General features: G+C 36.3%; 1 protein-coding gene across 2 annotated transcripts in view; it reads left to right on the forward strand.

The window, feature by feature from the left end:
* Polr1C (RNA polymerase I and III subunit C) overlaps window positions 1-17505 on the forward strand; it is a 255785-nt gene that overhangs the window by 142297 nt on the left and 95983 nt on the right. For both annotated transcript variants that reach the window (XM_090369465.1, XM_090369466.1), the window contains 2 exons: window positions 2520-2585; window positions 9899-9965. In XM_090369465.1, coding sequence (XP_090225591.1) covers window positions 2520-2585; window positions 9899-9965 — 133 coding nt within the window. The remainder of the gene's footprint in view (window positions 1-2519; window positions 2586-9898; window positions 9966-17505) is intronic.

A 17505-nucleotide genomic window follows, 5' to 3' on the forward strand; every position in this document is an offset into this window, starting at 1 on the left:
AAGAATCACTGCTGATAATCAAATCAAGAGTATTACTCCCTCTAGTTGCCTCCCGAACATGCTGATGTAGAAAACAATCATCCAATAAATCCACAAAAGCCCTGCTAGTGTGTGAGTAACCAGCCCCCAAATTCCAGTCAATATCTGGGAAATTAAAATCTCCCATTATAAGACTCTCTGATTTACTGGCCCACTCTATTTCCCTGTACAGTTCCTTATTATACTCATCAGTTTAAAATCAGTTTAAAATTTTAAACTGTGTAAAATAATACACAGTTTAAAATTACTTGCATATGGCCAGATTTTTGCACAGTGTTACAATTGGAAAAACATGAATCATGCAGAACTGAAACATTGCTGAGATATTCATTTAGTTTCCCAAAATCAAAATCAATTTTTTGATTTTTTTGATAACTTATTTTTTATGGTTGCTTCAGCTGGATGAAATATTTCAAAACTGAAACTGATTAAAAATTATTTATATTCAAGCAATAGCCAGCCATTGTTGACAGTACTCTCAGTAATGTTCATAAAAAATTAGCTGCCAAAAGAAATTAGGACATAGAAATTTTGAAGGAAAAATTGTTTGGCAAGTTATTTATTAATGTTTCTTTTATTATCTGATGGGTGGTGGCGTCATAAAAAGCGTGATTAAAAATTGGTTCTGGACTAATATTTTGGAAATAAAGAAGCTTGCCAACCATTCGGACAGATTCCAGCACTGCAACTTCTGGAAGCATTCCTGATAGGCTTCTTTTGGAATTGCTAACAGTTTCTATGTTGCATTCTGAATAATTTCCTCAGTTATTGTAAATCTTTGAATTTTCAAGAGAGCTTTAAGCTTTGCAAACAAATGGTGGATGGGGGACCACATTGATGGAGTTTATCATGAAAACTTCTTTAATAAGAAGTGGAGCGTTCAGGATTGTTGTCATTATGCAGGAGCCAATTCCCTGAAGCTAAATTTTTCTGCTGTTTTCTCCAAACAGCATTTTGCAGTTGCCTTAGAACTGTTTTATGGTATTTTGGTTCATTTTCTTACAATGAACATAATCATTTATTCACACTGTTGCTTGATATTTATTTGTAAGTACAATTTCAATCCAAGATAATGTAAATTTTGTTTACAAATACACTCAGACTTGGTTATAATGAGCACAGAAATAACGAGATCATGGCTGTAATGAGCAAAAAGCCATAGCGATTTTAATTTACGCATATTCCCATGCAATCACTCACTTACTGTTACAGCAAGCGTACCACACGGATATACCGTACAAATTTTGGTTATGCAAACATTCTTAAATGCTCTGGTAGTCAAAAAAACCCAATTCTTGGAATAGACAAAAATGAAAGTGGCGACTTAGCTTTTATGACCACCCGCATCGGATTAGGGGCCAGTTTTATGACCTAACCTTGTCCTTTGTAGTGCATTTTCATTCTGCTTGTAATTTCTATGGTGACATTATGTTTACAGATTGTCTTATATTCACTGAATGATAAATTTATTCACTGAATAATAAATTTATTTCAGGACTTCTAAGAATTTTGGAAACGATAATTGTTTGTATACTGATAACTTTACTGTCATTTTAAGGTAAAATCAGTTATAAATGAACCTTTCCTTCAGAAACGTGTCTACTAACAAAAGAAAGTGTCTCTCGATTTGCAAAAAAAGTAGAAATTATTTGTGAGTTAGAACGTGGTGCAAAAAATGTTGAAGTGTGTAGAAAGTTTTCTTTGTCCTCTTCAATAGTATTGACATTGTGGAAGAATAAACATGTTTACATATCGGCACTGGGAAAGAAAAAAAAAATAGAAAGTGCGAATTTACAAACATCTCGATGCTCAACAAAGACAAAGATCGTGATTGTTATGATGACAAGTGAAAGTGGATCAAAATTAGTGCCGACAATCTCCCAAGCTCAAGGTGCAATGGACACATTAGTCAATTTTTTTTGAAGGAACTGAGGCAGATAATGATACTTTTAACATGTTGTGTTTTAAGGAGAAACTTGAGAAATATCGAAGTGAAATCTTGAAAACAAACAACAAGGTTCATAAATAAAAAGACTGTGAAATAGTGTTTATTATTAATTAGTATTGTTTTTAATTATGGAGAAATAAATTGTGTTTAGTATTAAGTGTATGGTTTTAAAATTAGACAAATTGTGTTTAATATTAAGTGTATTATAATTTATACAAGCATATTAATACAAATGATATGTAGGTATATACTAATATTTTTTTCTCTAATGTTTCTTTTGTATTTTGAATCTATCTTTTTATCAAATTTTTAAGAATTAAAAAAAAAATAGAAGGTAGATTTAACTCATCACTGATATAGTGAGTAATGGTTATAACAAGGAAATCTTGTCGGTCCCTTGATGCTCATAACCAAGTTCGACTGTATTTAATTATTGAAGAGTGATTTATTGTTATGTTTATTATAGGGGTTTGTAACAAATTCCTTTTTAACTATGCATACCCTAGTTACACTTTTTTTTTTTCTCCCCCAGTATTCTGAAGATGATATTCAGCCCATTCACGATGATATTTTGCTAGCCAAGCTCCGACCAGGTCATGTTAGTATTTATATGCTTTTTGTGTGTATTTCTTCATTTTTCTAACACTTAAATAAAGTTTCTAGAGTTATGAATTCTAAAGGTGTCAATAGAAAATTTGGACTGAATGTTATTTATTATTATTATTAATTTTTTTTTGTTTTTTTTTTTAGGAGCATTAGCAACTAAGGCCATATTGCTCCGGGATATGCGGTGGTCATTCCCTGACCTTTCCACATTCTCCGCATTTGGTGGTGATGGGCTCGAACCCCGGTCTAATCAAGTAGCGTGTGCTACGCACTGCTGCTCCTTCCCACCTGGCTACAGAGGCGCCTACCAGCATAGAGAGGCGCCTCCGTACAATACAATAAATAAAATCTGTTTTATTTATTGTATTGTATGGCAATGTTATTGTATAGCAACCAAAAATTTGAATGTTAAATAATTTAACCCAACTAATTTTGTTGAACAAAATATATTACACATCATTATTGGGTACAATTTTTTGAGGCTATAAATCACAATTATTGGTTTTTAGGCCTTGAAATGTATGCATTTTTGTATCACTGATATGAAAAATTACTGTTTTGATTACTGCTATTATGACTAATGAGAGATTCAGCAATATATAGGAGAATCTTGTGACTGAAAGTCAAAAGTGACTGACATGAAATAAGTCTGAGTTTAAATGTATTTATTATCTGTAGTAATTCTTTTGTTTAGAACTGTTTTGGCAGTTTTAGTGTTAGTTAAACATCCAAGTTATGAATACTGTACCTATGTACAGGAGAATATCACATAATTTTGTCATATGAATTGGTGCAATGAGCACGGCTAGCAGTTTCTTGTTTAGTCTGTTTTGGTTTTGTTTTTAATGTAGATAAACTCACATTTCAGTGAAAGCTTCAGTACTGTGCAGGATAGCACCAAAGAGAAAACTAAATACTGTCAGTTGCAGACAAAAATTAAATTCAGACTGTGGAAAAGGGTGATTATTGATGAATTTGGGATTCCTCCTAATGTGCTCTCACCTTATCTAAACAAATATGAAATGAATGAAAAGTGCCCAGTTATTCACATATAGGCCAATCTGTACAATCTGTACTAAAGATAGTTTTCTCGTTGCCAATTAAAGAATGTTACTTTAAGAGAGAGAGAGAGAGAGAGAGAGAGAGAGAGAGAGAGAGATTTATTTGTGAAAAGGCTGAGCAGTTTACTAAAGACCTTAATCCTGAAAGCCTTAAGGCAAGTAAAGAATGGCTAGTAAATTTTTATTACGTCTTTTAAATTGAAAAAAAAAAAAAAAAAAAAAAGGGTTAAAAAAAATGATTGTTTTTCAAAACATTTGTGGAGAAAGTTCATTTAATGATATGGTCTGTAATGAATGTCACAATTTATCTGAAACCCTATAGATTACTGCCCAAATGATGTTTTCAATTCAGATGAGATCGGTTTGTTTTACAAATTACATTTCTTATAAATAAAGTGAGTATAATTTACTTTTTTTTAATATAGCATAATATAGTTCTGTAGTTACCGAACAATTTTTCTTAAATTTTAGTTCAAATTTGAATGGTAAAACAATAATCAGTGAGGTTTATATAGTTTTTGTCATTTTGTTTGTACATTAACTTATTTTAAATAGAAAAGTGGTAAAATTCAATAAGTTGAATTTTTTGATAACTGTGTTTTTTCACCTCCCTTTAGCATTGAGTTATCAGGAGATTACTTATTCTATAAAATTTCATGAAAATTTATTCACTGTTTGTTGAATCGTTACATGTGGATATACTTATGGATAGAAGCAGTAAGGGCAATAGGCACATTAGATGTAGCAAGTGTAACTAAGGCACTACTGCATCGCTGATAGATGCAGCAGTTAAAGAATGTAGACAAATTTGCCTTCAAATAAAAATACTCTTTATTTGGGGGCAAATTTATTTATGAATAGCAACCATTATATTTTCCTGTGCATGGCACTGGTTTGCCCTCAGTGCACTAAGGGTTTGTTATAAAATTTAGGGGATAATGGTATCTTTTTCAATTACTTGGTTCTAATGTTTACCATTATTTTAATTTTTCTAATTTTATTAAAATATTTAAAAAGAAAACTTTAATATATATTTCAGCTTGGGGTTGAAAGGTCCTTGAGGTTGTCACAGACATTCCCTCAGATATGCCAGACAAGCTGTACTTGTTACCTGGGAGTCTAAAATGCTGATGGAACTGATATTTGGGTGACATTCAAGTCAAGTGGACCCAATTTCGACAAAGTCCAGATGGTCTGTGACAGCCATATACTCTACTTGCACCTTCACGATGGTGGGACTGTTAGTAATCCTTAGTATAACCTCCATGCACAAGCACACTGTGGGTGACCACCCAGGTGTGAACCAATGTAAGCAGGGGTCGAGGTGTGGCGCTCACATCACATGGAGGAATTCTGCCTCTCTGTGTTACCAGGCAATACTAGGTGGTAGATGACTCTCATCAACCAGTGCAATACCACCACTTTGCTTATTGGAGGCTTGAAGTGGTGAAACCCATGTTTAGTCTCCAGAGATAAGTTCCGGTCAACCCTTCCCCATCTCTTCCATCATGCAATATGACTTGACTGATGACTTTTGAGGTTATGATGAACATAATGGCGATATCCAATCTTCCTTACTTTTTTTGAGGGTTCAGCTCTAAAACAGTGTTTGCAGGCTGGCTGCTAGTTAGTACACCGGACCGAACCTATTGGTAACTCTTTAGGAGGCTTCCGGATCAGCTAGTGTATAATCTTGCTACCTCTACTCTGCCAGATAGTGACTGGAGGGAGTCCGAGTAGTGTGTATGTGGGGGGCATAAGCCTTCAGTTATAGCTCAGACACAGCATGGTTTTGTTAAGGGGAAGTCTTGCCTGACCAATTTGATTGGATACTATGATTTGGTCACAAAGGAACTGGATGCAGGGAATAACTATGATATCATATATTTGGATCTTAGAAAGGCTTTTGATACTGTTGCACATGGAAGACTGCTGAACAAATTGGAACAGTGTGGCATTGGAGGCAAATTGCTGCTATGGATAAAGGGATGGTTAAGTGGGAGAAGACAGAGAGTGGTAATGAACGGAAACTGCTCATCGTGGACTAATATTATTAGTGGAGTCTCTTGGGGTTCAACATTGGGTCCATTGTTGTTTTCTGTATTTATAAATGATATCGATGATGGTATATCAAGCTTAATGTCCAAGTTTGCATATGATACGAAGGTTGGCAGGGTTGTTAAGGACACTACGCTGCTGCAACAGGATCTAGAAAAGTTGAGCAGATGGGCTGAGAGGTGGCAAGTGAAGTTTAACATTGACAAATGTAAAGTTATTGTTATTTGTTTTTTAGGAGCATTAGCAACTAAGGCCATATTGCTCCTGTGATTTGCAGTGGTCATTCTTGACCTTTCCGCATCCTCTGTATTTGGTGGCTCACGGGCTCGAACCCCGATCTAATCAAGAAGCATGTGCTATGCACTGCTGCTCCTGCCCACCTGCTTGGAGGTGTCCCCAATGTAAAGTACTACATATGGGAAGCAGTAACTCCAGAGTAACATATCAACTCTGCGGTACTACACTGACAGTGGTAGAGAACGAAAAGGACCTGGGGGTAATTGTGCAGGCAGATATGAAGTTTTCTGAGCAGTGCAGATGGTCTGCAAGAGTAGCTCATGGTGTCTTGTCAATGATATACAGGAATTTTTCTAGCAGGGATACGGAGGTGATTATCCCCTTGTAATGGTCAGGCCACACCTTGAGTACAGTATACAGGTCTGGAGGCCTCATTTTAAGAAGGATGTAGAGCTGTTGAAACGAGTACAGAGAAGAGCAACAAGATTATTTAATGGAGCAAAGGGTTGCTTTTTATGAAGAAAGGCTTAAGTTTTGCAAATTACACTGTCTGGAGACTAGGCACCTGCGAGGTGATCTGATTGAGGTGTATAAAGCCTTGAATGGTTTGGGCATGCTCAATGCTGATGGGATTCTTCCTCTTGCTTAGAATAATCACCTGAGAGGGCATAAATTCAAATTGAGGAAAGACATGTAGGATAAATGTACGGAAGTTTGCTTTTAGCCAGCGGGTAGTTGGTTGGTGGAACAGACTTCCATTCTTTGTTGTGGAAGTTGATAGGTAAATAAATTTAAGGCTGTGCTGGACAGGTATTTGGAACGAATGGAGGAATGAAATGGGTGCGTGTTTTTTTTTTTTTTTTTTTGGATGATGCTGCATAAGTTTTCTTTCTTGCATCATATACCTCTACTAATGCTAATGTATTTTTTCCCATGTATTTTTTTTTTTTTTTCATAAAAAAAAAAAAAAAACTGTATTCAAAAATAATACTTAAATACATTGTATTGTGAGGTATAATTTAATTTAATAAAATAATATATTCCAAGGCTGTTTATGGTATCTTCACACATTTCTTTATGGTAATATTCCATGTTTGTGCTCCGTATTGTAAAATAGCTTTTGTGATGGCAAGATAGTCGTATTTTAGTCTTTAAAGAGATTAATTTTGATTTCCTTAGAATGTAATTTATTATGAAACAGCAAGGCCTACTGTTTTTTTTAGATGTCCATGAAACTATCTGAATGCAAGCAGCAAGCCTTGGAATGGAATGGTAGGGTTAAAAATCATGTGGGAGGGCTAGAATTTATAGTTTCACCTCTGTTTGTAAGTGTGACTAAGTTTTACCTCAAATGCTGGCATTTCATTACTCTTGTAGTGTAATGTCCACCCAACTAGGATATTTCTCTCCCTCAGTCCCTATAGAAGTTCTTTTATTGTTATTGCAAGAAACTTGATTGTTATAGAACCTTGCAAGAAATTAGCATTAATTGAGGCATATGATATAAGAAAGCAAGCTTATACAGCATCAGCAAAAAAAAAAAAAAAAAAACACTTCCCATTTCACCCATCCAGTCACTCCAAATGTTTGTCTAGTTAAGCTATGAACTTCCACAACAGATGGAAGTTTGTTCCAGCAATCAACTACCCGCTGGCTAAAGGTAAACTTCCACACATTTATTCTACAACTGTCTTTCCTCAGTTTGAATCTATGCCCCCCCTCAGGTTTTTAATACGAGCAAGTGGAAGAATCCCATCAGCATTGAGCCTGCTCAAGCCATTCAAGGCTTTATACACCTCAATCAGATCACTTCGCAGGTGCAGGTGCCTAGCCGCCAAACGCTGCAATTCACAGAACTTAAGCCTTTCTTTGTAAGGGCACCCCTTCATTGCCCCCACCAAATAAGAGGATAAAGTCAAAATTAATGTATCAAACATATTTAAGTTGTAAGTGGAGGGAGGAGATTAATGAGTGACCAGAAATAAAATGGAGTAATAAAATGCGATGACAAGGTAAAAGTAATTACACAATAAAAATAAAACGCTATCAAATTGTGATTAGTATTACAATTATGAATCTATTTTATATCTTATCATAATTAAATATGGGTGTGATATTTGATATTGCCATACCATCTCTATATTTTAGACAATAGTATTTCAATTAACTAGATGCTCATGTCAAATATGCATTGTGTGTGTGTTGTAGTAATGGAGGCATGTGATGCAAGAAAGCAAGTGTATGAGCTTGCTTTCTTGCATCACATGTAGCATCATCCAAAAAAAAAAAAAAATTTCACACATCCATTCCCTCTAAAAATTTTGTCCAGTTCCTCCTTGAATTTATTTTAGCAATCACCTTCCACAATGATGGATGGAAGTTTGTTCCAGCAATTAACCATCCATTGGCTAAAGGAAAATTTCCGCACATCTATTACAATCGTCTTTCCTCAATTTGAATTTATGCCCCCTTACGTTCTTAATCTGAGCAAACGAAAGAATCCCATCAGTATTCAGCATGCTCAACCCATTCAAGCATTATACACCTCAATCAGATAAAGTTGCAGTGCCTAGTCTCCAACCGCTGCAATTTGCCGAACTTAAGACTTTCTTGGTAAGAGGACCCCTCTGTTCCCTCTCACCAATCTTGTTGTCTTCTCTGTACATGCTCAAGCAACTTTACATCCTTCCTAAAATGAGGCCTCCAGACCTGTACGCAGTACTGAAGGCATGGTCTGACCATTGCCTTATATAAAGGGGTAATCCCCACCTTTTCCATACTAGCAAAATTCCTGTATATCATTGACATTACCCCAAGAGCTGCTTTGACTGCACAATCACTCCCAGATCTTTTTCATTTTCTACCATCCTAAGTGTAATACCACACAGTTGGTACATTTCTCAATGTTAAACTTCAGTTGCTTTGTATCGTATGCAAACTTTGAAATTAAGCCTGATATACCTTCATCAATATCATTGATAAATATACAAAACAACATTGGGTCTAACACCGAACCTTGGGGGAATCCACTAATAACATTAATCTAAGAAGAGCAGCATCCATTGATTACCACTCTCTGTCTTCTCCCACTCAACCACCCTTTTATCCATTGTAGTAACTTACCCTTAATACCATAGTGCTCCAATTTGTACAGTAGTCTTCCATATGCAACAGTTTCAAAATTATTTTTTGCATCCAGTTCCTTTGTAACCACATCATGGTATCCAACAAAATTTGTCAGACAAGACTTTCTTAACAAATCCATAATGTGTCTGAATTATTACTGCAGTCTTGTCTAGATGATTCTTCAATGCTTCTTTAACCAGTGACTCCATTATTTTCCCTGGTATAGAAGTTAACTAACTGGTCTCTAATTACTCGTGTCACCCTTAGTCCCCCCTTTGTGTATTGGAGATAAATTTGCACATCTCCAGTCAGTGGGGACTTCCCCTGATTCCAAGGATGCTCTCATAATTATGGCTAAGGGTTTGCTTACTTCCTTTGCCACCTCTTTTAATATAACTGGATAGATCCCATCCACCCCAGGTGCTTTCTTATGTTTAACTGTGTGTGTACACAGTATACACGTGCGTAATTGTTTAAGATAAAACCTGAATGTACAATTATGAATTACAGTGTAGGCACTTAATATGAGACAGTGACAATATGCTAAGTTACATTTCTGTTAAAGAAAATAATCAGCGTTGTCTGCAGTTTAGACTTATGTATATTGTGTCTATTGAATGTATACACTTAAAATAATAAAAAATAAATAAACATATATTGAAAACATAATGTTTATATCATTTCTATCTACTTCTTTTATCTTGAAGCCTCTTTATTTTGTTTTATCTAAATTCCCTCCTTATAAATTTGAGATAAGCATATTTGAAAATTTCAAATTAAAGTTTTATTATCATAAGATGTAAATATTTAATGAATGTTTCAGGAAATTGATTTAAAAGTGCACTGTGTAAAAGGAATTGGTAAAGACCATGCAAAATTTTCACCTGTGGGTATGTATTTTTATTAAATTATCCTTTATCCATTCTTTACACATTGTTATTTTATGTGAGTTGTTTAAACTTGATTAAGATGCATTAGTGCACCTTAATCAATTAACTTCCTGTTTCTTTTTATTCCTGCTGATTTCAGTTGAACCTTGATTTAAGAATTCCCCCTTTAAGGTTTTTTGTATTTAATATATTCTTAGCTAAAGCTTGATTCAAATAACCTGTTATTTTCCCTTGTTTTAAAGTTTTCCTAGATATTACGTGCACTAGAATCACCCAAATCCAGCACGCCCAATTTTTAGTTAGTTTTGGGAAAATGTAGTTGTCATTCACCCAAGTGACATATTAGCTGATTATGCAGGGCAAATATTTCACCTCAAAGCTATAAAAATTTTACTGCACATCTGCTTCTGAAAGTGAGAAGGCATACATTAACATAAAATACAATTTTATTCAAGACTTTGAATGAGTTGTATTCTTGATAGGTGTTATTCATAAAGATTGATGCAGGTCTGGATAGAGGCGTACACTTTAACTAAATAAGAATGTATGTGTCGTAATGGATCGAATTTTTTTATTTTACAGGTTAAAAGTATGCATCATGCTAATACTCACTGTATAGTTTTTTGTGTTTTTTATCAATTTTTTTTTGGTAGAAAATACATGGGAATAATTAACCCATTTGGGCTATCCTGAGTTATCTCGTGTATACTAAAAAGTGCGCAAATTATACAGATTTTTTAAATAAATTAGCGCTTGAGCTAAAAGAAAGGCACACAGAAAAAGTCTTTATTACTCATTATATAAATAAATTTAAAAAATCAAGTGGAACGCACAAGCAGTAATCGCGAACTAACTACATTCTGACACAAGGCTGCCACAAGTTGACAGGCGAGGTAAGCATCACTTTCGGGCAGCAGTTCAAGACGCCGCCAAAATATTTTTCGATATTGTTTTTGTGAATTATTTTCGTGGGTTCAGTATTCTCCATTTAGGATGGCAAATTATATTTTGCCTACTGGTGGCACAGGAACGCACGCTACTGTTCTGACATCGATGTACAATATAAGTAAAATGAAAGCCAGTTGTTTGCTGCCAGGTGTAAGAAAATCCTGCAAAATTAGCCAGATAAATACCTGAGAAAATACATTTCAGTCCTAAATTTGGAGGTATTATTGTTTGCTTTGGGTATTATTGTATCCCGATATATTTCGTGTAGTTCCAAATAACTTTTAAAACTAAAAACGTGATATCTCGGTATAATCCATGAAGGGGTTAATACAGTAAACTTAGTTTTCTTATTGCTGCATACACAATAAAGTGTGTGTACTACATACATACAATATCATACAAGCCCTGCTTCACTGGTGCATTATGACCCATGTAGTCCACCTCCACTAAACCCCTAACCAAACCAAGTCCTACTTCTATGATAATGAGATAAACATATTAAATGTTTTCATATATTTACCCTTTCACAAAATATGCAATCTCAGGACCAAAGTTATGAATTTCATTTAAATTTTATATCCTTTCTACTTAAATTTTTTATCTAATTTAAGTATTGCTATTTAGCATGTTTCATATAGTTTAATGCTTAGGAAGGGGAATGCATTTGGCCAATGGGTCACCAATTTGACTGCCTGACTTACATATAATTTTTTTATTCAGTAATACTTATAAAACCTTTACTGGAGCCTTCGTCACCTTCAAACTGGATTAAAGCATGTAAAATGCAAATGTGGCATGTAAGGATGATCCCAAACTCAGTGACAGACTTTCTTAACGGTATTTTAACTGGTTTTAAAACTCAGTTTTATTTTCTTTTGATATGCATTTTATTGTTATTAATTGTAATATATATATTACAATTAATATGATAAGTATAATATATAAAATAGTATTTTGTTAGCCTGATTTTTTTATTTTGACTTTATTAGACTTTTCTTTTGGCAATTCAGTTTAAGAAATTTGAATATTGTTGCATGCTTTATATTGGTCACTCGCACACTAGCAAGGCTTTTGTGTATTTATTGGATGACTGTTTTCTACAGCAACATGTTCAAGAGGCAACCAGAGGGAGTAATACTCTTGATCTGATTATCAGCAGTGATTATTCATGCATTAAGAATTTGCAGATAAAGGAACCACTGAGTGACAGCGATTCCCATATCAGTACATTGTGATCAATGTACTGATACATTAGCATTAGTAGAGGCATTTGATGCAAGAAAGCAAGCTTATGCAGCATCAGCCAAAAAAAAATAATAATAAAAAAAAAAAATAAAATAAATAAAAAAAAAAAAATAAATAAAAAATACCCACTTCCACCTCATCCCTCTATTTGTTCGAAATACCTGTCCAGCTGAGCCTTAAACTTATTTAGGCTATCAACTTCTACGACAAGGGATGGAAGTCTATTCCACCAAACAACCACCCGCTGGCTAAAGGCAAATTTCCTCACGTCTATCCTACATCTGTCTTTTCTCAATTTGAATTTATGCCCTCTCAGGTGATTATTCTGAGCAAGAGGAAGAATCCCAACAGCATTGAGCATTCCAAGACCATTCAAGGCTTTATACACCTCAGTCAGATCACCTCGCAGGTGCCTAGTCTCCAGACAGTGCAATTTGCAAAACTTACCTTTTTTCGTAAGAGCACCCCTTTGTTCCATTCACTAATCTTGTTGCCCTTCTCTGTACTCGTTCCAGCAGCTCTACATCGTTCTTGAAATGAGGCCTCCAGACCTGTATACAGTACTCTAGGTGTGGACTGACCATTGCCTTATACAAGGGAATAATCACCTTATCCCTGCTAGAAAAATTCCTATGTATCATCGACAATACACCATGAGCTATTCTTGCAGCCCGTCCGCACTGCTCAGGAAACTTCATATCTGCCTGCACAACCACCCCCAGGTCCCTTTCATTCTCTGCCACTGTCAGTGTAGTACCACAGAGTTGATACGTTGCTCTGGGGTTGCTGTTTCCCATATATTACTTTACATTTGTCAATGTTAAACTTCATTTGCCACCTCGAAGCCCATCTGCTCAACCTTTCCAGATCCTGTTGCAGTAGCATAGTGTCAGTAGTGTCCTTGACAACCCTGCCAACCTTCGTATCATCTGCAAACTTGGACACTAAGCTTGATATACCATCATCAATATCATTTATAAATACAGAAAACAATAATGGACCCAATACTGAACCCTGAGGGACTCTACTAATAATATTAGTCCACGATGAGCAGTGTCTGTTGATTACCACTCTCTGTCTTCTCCCCCTCAACCACCCCTTTATCCATAGCAGCAATTTGCCTCCAATGCCACACTGCTCCAATTTGTGCAGCAGTCTTCCATGTGCAACAGTATCAAAAGCCTTTCTAAGATCCAAGTATATAATATCAAAGTTATTCCCTGCATCCAGTTCTTTTGTGACTGCATCATAGTATCCAATCAAATTGGTCAGGCAAGACTTCCCCTTAACAAAACCATGCTGTGTCTGAGCTATGACTGAAGTCTTGTCTAGATGATCCTGCAGTGGTTCTTTAACCAGTGCTTCCATTAATTTTCCAGGAACAGAAGTTACTCACAGGTCTATAATTACTTGTGTCAGCCTTTGATCCTCCTTTGTGAAATTGGGACACATTTGCACATCTCCAGTCTAGGGTACCTCCCCTGAGTGCAAAGAAGCTCCCATAATTATGGCTAAGGGTTTGCTTACTTCCTTTGCTGCCTCCTTTAATATAACTGGATAGATCCCATCCACCCCGGGTGCCTTTCTTGTGTTTATCTTCAACAATTTCTCCTCCACTTTACTCTCAGTTATTACAAGATTCTCTAGCTTACTGCCAGAGCTGAATACACCTCTGGCATTCCCCTCGCTGAATAACTCCTTATGTGTGAATGTCGATGCAGAATATTCATTCAGTTTGTTAGCTACCTGAGCAGCATCATCAACAGTTGACCCATCGATATCAAGTGGACCAATCTGATTCATCCCCTTCCTTCTAGAGTTTACATAAGTAAAGAACTCTTTTCTGTTTTTCTTTGCATCCCTTGCCAAAGATTTCTCGTAATCTGCCTTCGCCTGCCTAACCTCCTTTGTAACTTGGTTACAGATTAACTTGTATCTATCATAGGCTTCTGTGTCACGTGTTAATTTGTATGTATCCCATGCATTTTTTCCCTCTGCCATATGTCTCATTAGTTCATCTGACATCCACTTAGGCCTAAACCTTTAACAATATTTCTTAGTTGGTATATAAAGCCTAGTAGCTTCCAAGATAAGTTCTCTGAATGCTTCCCATTTTGAATTTGCTGTTGGTAACATCATCAGTTGGTCCCACTGTATAGAATTTAAATACTGTCTCAGTCCATCGTAGTCGCCTTTACGAAAGCAATAACCCTTCCCTTTACCCCTAATGGTAGTTACCTCTTTGAGTAAATCCCACTTCAGCACACTGTAATCACTGCCACCTAGTGGTTCATTTATCTGCAGATTCTTAATGCATGAAGAATCACTACTGATAATCAAATCAAGAGTATTACTCCCTCTAGTTGCCTCCCGAACATGCTGATGTAGAAAACAATCATCCAATAAATCCACAAAAGCCTTGCTAGTGTGTGTGAGTGACCAGCCCCCAAATTCCAGTCAATATCTGGGAAATTAAAATCTCCCATTATAAGACTCTCTGATTTACTGGCCCATTCTATTTCGCCGTAGAGTTTCTTATTATACTCATCAGAGTCATTAGGCCTATAGCACACTCCTACTCTCAATTTTGATCTCCCAATGCTTATGTCACACAAAACTGACTTGACACTGCACTGTCCAGTGATGTCGACTGGCTTCACTTCCTTGGATTTTATGTGTTTCTTAACTAATAGCATAACCCCTCCTCCCTTCCTATCCTGTCTATCCTTTCTGTAGACATTGTACTCCCCAAATTCCAGTTCTGCATTCCTTATATCTGTGTGACACCACGTCTCTGAAATCCCCACAATATCTGCCTTTGATGTTTTGAGCAATACCTCAAATTCATCAAATTTATTTACTAAACTCCTAGCATTGGTGTACACGCAAGTATACATGCACCCATTCTTTTTCTTAGCCACCCTAACACAACCTATGTGTTTATTTGTATCCCAATGATTCCCAGCAGTCTCTGAACTATCCTGGATCTTATTTTCCAGGCTGCGGCTGATTCCAATAGAAGCAGTGCAAGAATCACTTTCACCTCTGCCAGTGGCTACTGTTAATCTATTAGTCCTTGTATCCCCCCAATCTAGCAGTTTTTCGACCCACCTAACAATGCCTCGATAGCATCAGCAAACATTCTTGCACCCTTTCTATTTAAGTGTATCCCATCCCTGTAGAAGCAGTCTCGCCTGTTAAGTACAGACCAGGCTGAAAAAAATTCTACCCCCTGAGCCTTGCACAATCCTTCCAGAGCCGAATTGATCGACAGGGCTCCCATCATATACTCCCTCCTATTGTGTCTGGGCGGAATTGCAGACACTTTCAAATTCAACCCTAATTCACGGCTTTTTTTCAACAGTGACCTGTACTTGTTAAGTAATTCCGCCGGTCTCCTACTCTTAATATCATTAGTGCCAACGTGTACAACTATATCACCTTTTGTGCCCTTAAAAGATGATATCTGCTCTTCAACGTCATCGACCTTTGCCCCTGGCAGACATACCCTGGTCCTGTTCCACCTATCCTTTTTACAAAGCATGTTCCCGTTTCCCTGACAATAGAGTCACCAACAACTACTAGTTCCTTTGGGACCAGCACATTCTGCCTTGGGGTCTGACGCTGTGTTGCGCGATGACCAAGTGCAAGCTCTGGTATTGGTGTGGGCAGCTAGGAGCTTGATGGGCCCCTCACTTTTAATGGTTCGAGGGCATCCACCCTGTCTTTCAAGCTCTCATATTGGCCCATAACAATGCTGAGTTGTCGCCTGATTTCCTTACACTCCTTGCATCGCGCACACACAAAGACATCCCCCATGGCAGTATCATGTCCCGTACCTGACTGCTCCAGAAACATCAAGCAATTAGTGCATTTTAATAGACTGTGATTCAGAGGGCAACTCACCCCCCCCCACCCCCCACCCCCCCACGTTCTCCCCTGAGCCACAGCACGTCCATTAGCTTAAGCCTTTTGCTTTGCTGCTCTGGTCAGAGTCATGATTTCGATTTAATTTCAATAAAATTTCAATTTCAGTACAAAATTAAAACCCTAAATTTATATCTCAACACAGTTATAACTCTATATTTATGTTTCAGTATCGAATGTTATCTACGAAATCCCTTTATATAACTTCCGTATCAAGTTAAGTATTAATTATTTATTTTGTACTAATTATTTATGTTACGTAACCCAAGTCGTTATATGTATAGTTGATTAATTGACAATATTATGTACTATACTATACTGTATTATGCTTATGCTATCTATTTCGAGATATTTTGTATCACGTAGCAGTGGCGGCTATTAAGAACGGTAAACACGTGGATTTGACACCCTTTCTGATACTAAGTAATACCTACAAAACTCTATCTAAGTTACTTTAATCTAAGTATCGTAAATAAGAATATAAAACTACTCTAGAGAATAAGTTAATATGCCAATTTAAGCTAATGAAACAGAAAGTAAATCAGAAAAAACTTCTCTGTTCCAGGAGCGGTAAAAATGTTCGTCTGCACAGGCTACTCTCGTACTCAAACTGATCAATGTATTACTTTAAGTAAAACATTGATCACAATGTATTACTTAAAGGAATTACTTAAAGATTTAACTGCCATCAAGGGTAAAGGGAAGGGCTATAGCTTTCGTAAAGGTGACTACAGGGGTCTCAGACAGTTTTTAAATTCTGTACAGTGGAATCAACTGATAATGTTACCAACGTTGAATTCTAAATGGGAAGCATTCAGGGACTTAATTTTGGAGGCTACTAGGCTTTTATTTCCAACTAAGAAATGCTGTTCAAGGTTTAGGCCTAAATGGATGTCAGATGAACTAATGAGACTTGTGGCAGAGAAGAAAATGTATGGGATATACATAAAGTATCAGGTGACATAGAAGCCTACACCAGATATAAACTAGTCTGTAATCAAGTCACAAAGGAGGTTAGGCAGGCAAAGGCAGATTACAAGAAATCCTTGGCAAAGGATGAAAAGAAAAACAGCAAAGAGTTCTTTACTTATGTAAACTCTAGAAGGAAAGGGATGAATCAGATTGGAGCACTTAACATAGATGGGTTCATTATTGATGATCATGCTCGGGTAGCTAACAAACTAAATGAATATTTTGCATCTACATTCACACATGAGTAGTTATTCAGGGAGGGGGAATGTCAGAGGTGTATTAAACTCTGGCAGTAAGCTAGGTAATCTTGTAATAACTGAGAGCAGAGTGGAGGAGAAAATTGTTGAAGTTAAACATAAAAAAGGCACCTGAGTTGGATGGGATTATCCAGTTATATTAAAGGAAGCAGCAAAGGAAGTAAGCATACCCTTAGCCATAATTATGAGAG

This window comes from Mastigoproctus giganteus, chromosome 3 (genome assembly GCF_048544385.1).
Source record: "Mastigoproctus giganteus isolate SK-2022 chromosome 3, ASM4854438v1, whole genome shotgun sequence".
NCBI lineage: Eukaryota > Metazoa > Arthropoda > Arachnida > Uropygi > Thelyphonidae > Mastigoproctus > Mastigoproctus giganteus.